The sequence below is a fragment of the Chiloscyllium plagiosum genome, unplaced genomic scaffold, assembly GCF_004010195.1.
Source record: "Chiloscyllium plagiosum isolate BGI_BamShark_2017 unplaced genomic scaffold, ASM401019v2 scaf_8109, whole genome shotgun sequence".
Classification (NCBI taxonomy): domain Eukaryota; kingdom Metazoa; phylum Chordata; class Chondrichthyes; order Orectolobiformes; family Hemiscylliidae; genus Chiloscyllium; species Chiloscyllium plagiosum.
This window is the reverse complement of record NW_025212890.1, coordinates 17,194-24,929: the sequence shown is the minus strand read 5'-3', so window position 1 is coordinate 24,929 and position 7,736 is coordinate 17,194. Positions and strand designations below refer to the sequence as shown.

General features: G+C 55.4%; 1 protein-coding gene across 1 annotated transcript; it reads right to left on the bottom strand.

The window, feature by feature from the left end:
- Nucleotides 1-479: 479 nt before the first annotated feature.
- On the bottom strand, nt 480-6,550 carry si:ch73-281k2.5 (neurogenic locus notch homolog protein 3; the record flags this gene model as incomplete). Its single annotated transcript, XM_043686109.1, has 4 exons — nt 480-665; nt 3,392-3,547; nt 5,543-5,776; nt 6,428-6,550. Coding segments are annotated over 4 exons (699 nt in total), but the record flags the coding sequence as incomplete, so codon positions are not given.
- Nucleotides 6,551-7,736: the final 1,186 nt, after the last annotated feature.

The window sequence follows — 7,736 nt, the reverse complement described above, 5'->3', positions numbered from 1 at the left end:
CACCATCCTGACGGTGACCTTACCCACCATCCTGACGGTGACCTTACCCACCATCCTGACGGTGACCTTACCCACCATCCTGACGGTGACCTTACCCACCATCCTGACGGTGACCTTACCCACCATCCTGACGGTGACCTTACCCACCATCCTGACGGTGACCTTACCCACCATCCTGACGGTGACCTTACCCACCATCCTGACGGTGACCTTACCCACCATCCTGACGGTGACCTTACCCACCATCCTGACGGTGACCTTACCCACCATCCTGACGGTGACCTTACCCACCATCCTGACGGTGACCTTACCCACCATCCTGACAGTGACCTTACCCACCGTCCTGACGGTGACCTTACCCACCATCCTGACGGTGACCTTACCCACCATCCTGACGGTGACCTTACCCACCGTCCTGACGGTGACCTTACCCACCATCCTGATGGCCACGGTACACTCTATTCCTACGGTGATCTTACCTGCCATGCAGATGCACTTGAACCCGCCGATCTGGTCCAGGCACGTGGCTTCATTCCGGCACGGATTCGACCGGCACTCGTTGATGTCCAGCTCGCATCGGGCGCCCGTGTATCCTGCCAGGCAGTGGCACTCGAAGGAGCCCACTGTGTTCACGCAGTGCCCATTCAGTTCACAGGGATTAGCATCTGTCCAGTGAAGATCGCAGCACTCGGTCAGTCTCCGAGGGGAGGGGATGGGGCACCAACAGTGCAGTGGGACTCCAACAATGGATGTTCTTGGTCATTCCTTGTAGCTGGTTAGTATTTACTGAGTGTGTTGGCATCCCCTCATGGTTGTCCATGTTTGCGCTGAGGGAGCCTGCCACACTTTTGGAACAATGAGTTCCCAAAATTTCTAGAAGTCAAATTCAATTCCTGCCCAGAAATAGCAGAGGGACACACTGAAAGATTTTCACCTTGGGCCCCCAGGATAATTCGAAATTCACTGACAGGGGGGGTTCCGGGCGGTGAGTGAGATGAGGAGACAGATTCAGAGTGACGGACTCATTAAGGAGTGAGATGCAGTTGTGCGGCTCCAGGCCGTTAGAACTCAGGGAGAAGTTCTCGGAACTGGTCAGCAGCTGAGTGCCAGAGTCGGGGCTCTGAAGGCTTTGTCGGGGGAATTGAGAAAGTGTTCGGGTTGCTGGCTCTGTGTCGGGGGACACGACGGAAGGCTGAGGAGAAGCCTTTGGGCATTAAGATGTCAGCGCAGCTGAGGGAGCGGGGAGCTGAAAAGCAGCATTTGCTGACGTAACTGAACAAGAAAAGAGATTGTAGAAACGCCCAGGGTCAGGACTGGCTCCGTGAGGCTGGAGATTGGCGAAGAGCGGGAGGTCTAGCAATCAGTGAATGTCAGAGAGAGGTTTCTACAGTTTGGAGGAGCTCAGACTCAGGAAAGGATGGGCAATTAAGTCCAAATGCCCAAATGTGAAGCATTATAATAATCCCCTGAGAGATTTGTTGGGATTTGTTGACACTTGGTGCCATTAATTTCTGAGGTGTAATTGCTGAGGGATCTGTGGGATCCTATTTATCATTTAGTTTGTGTAAAGTGTTTGATCGCGGTCTATCATTTGTAAATAGCACGTTAAATCTGGGTGCTGGAAGCGAGTCTACTTTAGACTGCACTGCTGCGCTAAATAACGTTTGTCGCTTTTCGTTCAAGATCACAGAATGCCATGCCTTCTCTTGGCCAGTGGGCGGGTCTCGATCTCATACTTTGCCAACGTTCAGAAGTTAGCCGGGCAGTAATATTTACCTGGCGGACAGAGTGAGGGCTGCACATGCTGGGGGTCAGACCTGATAGGTTGGCGCAGGAAAAGTACAGCCGGTCAGGCAGCGGCCGAGGAACGTCCAACCACATGGCATCAACGTCGGCTTCACCAGCTTCCTCATCTCCCCTGCCCCCCCCCCCCCCAACCTCCACCTCATCCCAGATCTAACCCTCCAACTCGGCACTGCCCTCTCGACCTGTCCTACTTGTCCATCTTCCTTCCCACCTATCCACCCCACCCTCCTCTCCGACCTGTCACCATCACATCCTGCCCTTACCTACCTATGGCATTCCCATCCACCTTCCCCGCAGCCCCACACGCCTTCCGTTTATCCCTGAGCCCTCCCACATTCCCGGTGAGGGGCCTATGCCTGAAACCTCGGCTCTCCTGCTGCTGGGTTGCTGCCTGACCAGCCGCGCTTTTCCAGCAACGCGCGTTTCGACTCTGAAGCTGCTTTGGTGGTCTGCTTCAGGGTCGGAGCACGAGGAAGTGCGGCTCCTGTAATGCCACTGACCTCGATCCAACAGTTTGGAAGGGACTGACCGAGCGGTTACTCCAGTGGGTACTTCTGGTGAGGCGAGACCGAGGTGAACGGAGCTGAGGAAGGTTCCGGAAAAGTGCACCGCCACAGTGCGGGGATGTGATGACGGAATCCCACCAGAAGTGGTCATGAAACCCTCAAGGGAAACGAGATGGAAGTCTGCCTGAGGGGGATTTGAAACTGAAATCGACACCAGATTAGCCGACGGGGGTGGGGTGGGGGGTGAGGGGGGGTATCCCAGTGAGGCCTCCCTTTGCTGTGTCTGTCACTCAACGGGTACTTTATAATCCCTGTGTACCATAATCTGTCTGTTCACAAACCTTTCTGGTGATTGTTAAAGGAGACATTATCGTTGTTAGAATCATAGAATCCCCACTGCGAGGATGCAGGCCCTTCAGCCCATTGAGTCCTAACTGAGCCTCCAAAAAAGCATCCCATCCAGACCCACCCCATCGATGTAACCCTGCATTTCCCATGGCTAACCCACCCAACCCACACATCCCGAGACACTATGGGTAAGTTAGCATGGCCAATCCACCTAACCTGGACATCCCTGAAGAAGGGCTTATGCCCGAAACGTCGATTCTCCTGCTCCTTGGATGCTGCCTGACCTGCTGCGCTTTTCCAGCAACACGTTTTCATCCCTAGACACTATGCTAATTCATCACGGCCAATCCACCTAACTTACACATCCCTGAACACCGCGGGCAATTTCACATGGCCAATCCACCCTAACCTGCACACCTTTGGATTGTGGGAGGAAACTGGAGGAAACCCACACAGACACGGGGGGAGAATGTGCAAACTCCACACAGACAGTCGCCAGAGGCTGGAATCGAACCCAGGACCCTGGCGCTGTGAGGCAGCCGGGCTGACCACTGAGCCACCGTACTGCTCTGTCATTGTTGTGGGTGGGGGGGGGGGGGCAATCAATTCTTCTAGCCTATGGGACTCCATGGAGACTGTACGGGTCAGGGGGTGCGGTGATGGAGGGCGGTGTAAAAGGATGTGAGACCGGGAGAGCTGAGTGCCTCAAGTCCAGGCCCAGTCGGACTTACCCATCGAGCACTCGTTAATGTCGTGCTTGCATGACTGCCCCGTGAATCCAAGCGGGCACTCGCACATGGCCTCCCCTGTCAGGGGGTTCATCTCGCAGACCGCATTCGCGTGGCACGGGTTATTGATACACGGATCGTCCAGTTGGCAGAACAGGCCTGGGATAAAGGAGCAAACAGGTGATTCGGCACAGATCATCCGACTCTCTACCCAAAGAGGACCTGGACGGAGGGGGGGGCTCCGACGCGTTCGAGACCCCTCACCCAACAGCTACCTTTTCGGTGGCAGTCTTGGAAAGCGCCCAACCCTCCCTGGAGTCTGTCACCTTTTCCGGTTGGAGACGGAGTTCCCCCGTGAGCTCTTGTTGGAAGGAATGCTCCCCGATTTCGCCCCCAACCGGGTCGGAATTCAACTTTAACGCCACCCCTCCCCTGTTTCGGAGGAACGCAGTGATTCAAGAACAGGAGCAGGCCATTCGGTCCCTCGTGTCTGTGCTGCTGTTCGCCAATATGGCGGCTAATCCGGCTGATGGTCTCAGTTTCCACGTTTCTATCTGCCGCACTGAAGCCCTGACCCGTTTGCGTCGCCGAACTATCAGCATCTCTCCGCTACAGGAGAGAGGGGGAAACCAGGGAATTCGCCATCCGTCAGCCGAATGGCCATCCACGGTGAATCACTCGAGTCTCTGATTGAGGAGAGGGTGGCTGAGTTACCGAACGTTTACAGCCAACCAGTGAGAACCAGCTCGGGTTTTTGGAGAGCCGCACGAGGTGAGGTCTTTGACGGGGAAATAAGTCGTGGAATCCCCCACGGCGTGGGAGCAGGCCATTCGGCCCAGCGTGTCCAGGCTGGCCTTCCGAAAGAGCATCCCACCCAGGCACACCCTAGCCCTGTCACCCCGCGTTTCCCATCCCATCCCACCTAGCCTGGACACCATGGATCAACTTAGCATGGCAAATCCACACTAACCTGCGCGCCTTTGGATTGTGGGAGGAAACCAGAGGGGCTTGGAGAGACCTCACGCAGATACGGGGAGAATGTACAAACTCCACACGGACAGTCAGCCGAAAGTGGAATCAAACCTGGATCCCTGGAGCTGTGAGGCAGCGGTGCAAACCAGTGGGCCATTGTGCGTTAGTCATTTGTTCTCATCCCTGATCTCTAGCACTGTGGTACAGTGCGTCTCCATTGTGACTCGCGGTCAGAGAAAACAAATCCCACTAATTTTGGTTGAAAGATCCAAGCTGACCACGCTCCCCCCCACCCCACCCAAAGTCCTGTGTCGAGAGTAGGGTGCACAAGGTGTCATCTTTCAGAGCTGACCTTCAACTGGGGCCATCTCAGGCCTCTCACAATGGATTCCCCAAGAAGGAGAGAGGAATTACATTCGTAATCCTGACTAATGCAATCCCCCCAATCAATATCTCCAAAAGAAAACCCAGAACATCTGACCCTTGCTCTGCTGCCGTGCCTCCACTCCCAAAGTACCTGATTGGCTGGAAACCCCTTTGAGTCACCCTCTAGCGTATGAGATTGCTATACAAATGGGTGGTGTCATTCCCAGTCTCCCACAGATGGACCCTGAGGCGTTACAAGGAAACACCGGCATTGGGGGCGTTGGTCACCGTTTCGCTGTCACACTTCCCAAATTTCAAATTCCTCACAGACGGAGTACCGACATGGTACCTCCCGACAGGATTCCGTCTGACTGGCCATCGGGAAGTTGACATTCCCAACTTCCGCTGTCGCCCAAGTAGAGTGAGGCTTCCAACGGTTCACTGTACGACCTCGGGAATAAATTTGACCTTGATAAGACTGCTGGGAACAGGACAACGTCGATGCTAGAGCTAAGGCCACTTTTGCTCTCCGTCGATGAGTGAGTACGGTCAAACTGGTGATCCACCTAAGTCCTGCCCAGTGGGATCACTCAAATCCGTTCCCACAGCAAAGGCAGGATTCCTGCTGCTGATCCTGGGCGCGTGGATCTGCATGCGTTGGTGTCAAGTCAATGGGGCTTTCACACTCAAGGTGGGTTGAGGTAGATCACTTACTCCCCCAACCCGGACTCCAAACTGACGATAGGGAAACCCGCCCCAAGTTCCACAGACACCCCGAGACCCTCCTTATGTGGCCGAACCTGGGGCAGGGCTTACCTTTTTTACCTGGCGGGCACTCGCACACAAAGTTTGCCACCTTGTCATGGCAGGTGGCACCGTGCGCACAGGAGGTCTCGGTGCAGTCGTTGATGTTCTCGCCGCAGTCCTGGCCGGACCAGCCGTTGACGCAGATGCAGCCGTAGCCACCGTCCACGTTGGTGCATGTGCCCCCGTTCTGGCACAGGTTAGGCTGCAGCTGGCACTCATCCACGTCCTCGGTGCAGTACCGGCCTGAAAGCCAAGCAGGGGGAGGTCAGGGTTGGGCGGGGAGTCACGCCAGCCCCGTGGGAAATGCCACATGCAATACCCGCGCGCCCACCCACTCTGACCTACGGCATAGATACCCTCCCCACCCCTGGTCGCTGTTTACCAAGCCTGTGGGCGGGGAAGGTGCTGTAAGACACATGACCAACGCCATAAGGGCACTGCCATCTCTTCTTCTAGAATCAATGAACTCACCGTGACCTTATCCCGTCAACCCCTGAACTCACCGTGACCTTATCCTATGAATCTCTGAATTCAGCGTGACCGTAGTCCACTGATCTCTGCGGTCAACGTGACCTTTTCCCATCAACCTCTGAACTCGCCGTGGCCCTATCCCATCAACCCCCCAAACCTTATCCTGCCCTTCACTGATGATGTCATCGAGTCAACCTCTGAACTCGCTGCGACCTCGTCCATACCACAGCTGACCTTAGCTCCCAAACCCAGCAAGACCATGCACAGTCAACGTGTCAACCCTCTGTGATGCTGAGTCGCCAATGGCCTCTTGCACTGACCCCGTTAACTATGACCGACATTCCACACGTGAAACACAGACGGAATTGAAACCCCTGAATGAACTGTATCTGATAGAGGTATTGACGGGAGATGTTTACTGACCAGTCCAGGTGGAGGGACATTTACAATCGTAGCTGCTGACCCGGTCCACACAGGTGCCACCGTTCTGACATTGGTGCCCCTCACAGTCATCGACATTCACTTCACAAAACCGACCGGTGAAGGCTGTGGGAAAACGGATTGGACAGCTGAGAGAAAATGACACTTCCTTGGCAATTCTGAATCATTTGTTACAGCCATCCTATCCAAAGACGCGCCCCGCCATAAGTTGGAGCTCAGTGTTCAGCAGACCTGCCACAGTCACACATTCTTATCCCAGGCCCCAATCCTGGTTCTCCACTCAGAGATGATGCTGGAAGACTCCTTGCAGGATTGAGGGAGAGCCACACTGTTACAGGGTCAGTGCTGAGGGAGTGCCACACTGTCAGAGTATCAGTACTGAGGGAGTGCCGCACTGTCAGAGGGTCAGTACTGAGGGAGAGCCACACAGTTACAGGGTCAGTGCTGAGGGAGTGCCACACTGTCAGAGGGTCAGTACTGAGGGAGTGCCGCACTGACAGAGGGTCAGTACTGAGGGAGTGCTGCACTGTCACAGGGTCAGTACTGAGGGAGTGCAACACTGTCAGATGGTCAGTACTGAGGGAGTGCCCCACTGCCAGAGGGCCAGTACTGAGGGAGTGCCGCACTGACAGAGGGTCAGTACTGAGGGAGTGCTGCACTGTCACAGGGTCTGTACTGAGGGAGTGCCGCACTGTCAGAGGGTCAGTACTGAGGGAGTGCCGCACTGTCACAGGGTCAGTACTGAGGGAGTGCAACACTGTCAGATGGTCAGTACTGAGGGAGAGCCACAACGTCACAGGGTCAGTACTGAGGGAGTGCCGCACTGTCAGAGGGACTGTACTGAGGGAGTGCCACACTGTCAGAGGGTCAGTACTGAGGGAGTGCCGCACTGTCAGAGGGTCAGAACTGAGGGAGTGCCGCACTGTCAGAGGGTCAGTACTGAGGGAGTCCCACACTTTCAGAGGGTGACTACTGAGGGAGAGCCGCACTGTCAGAGGGTCTGTACTGAGGAAAGTGCCACACTGTCAGAGGGTCAGTACTGAGGGAGTGCCGCACTGTCAGAGAGTCAGGACTGAGGGAGTACCACACTGTCAGAGGGTTAGTACTGAGGGAGTGCCGCACTGTCAGAGGGTCAGTACTGAGGGAGTGCCACACTGTCAGAAGGTCAGTACTGAGGGAGTGCCACACTGTCAGAAGGTCAGTACTGAGGGAGTGCCGCACTGTCAGAAGGTCAGTACTGAGGGAGTGCCGCACTGTCAGAAGGTCAGTACTGAGGGAGTGCCGCACTGTC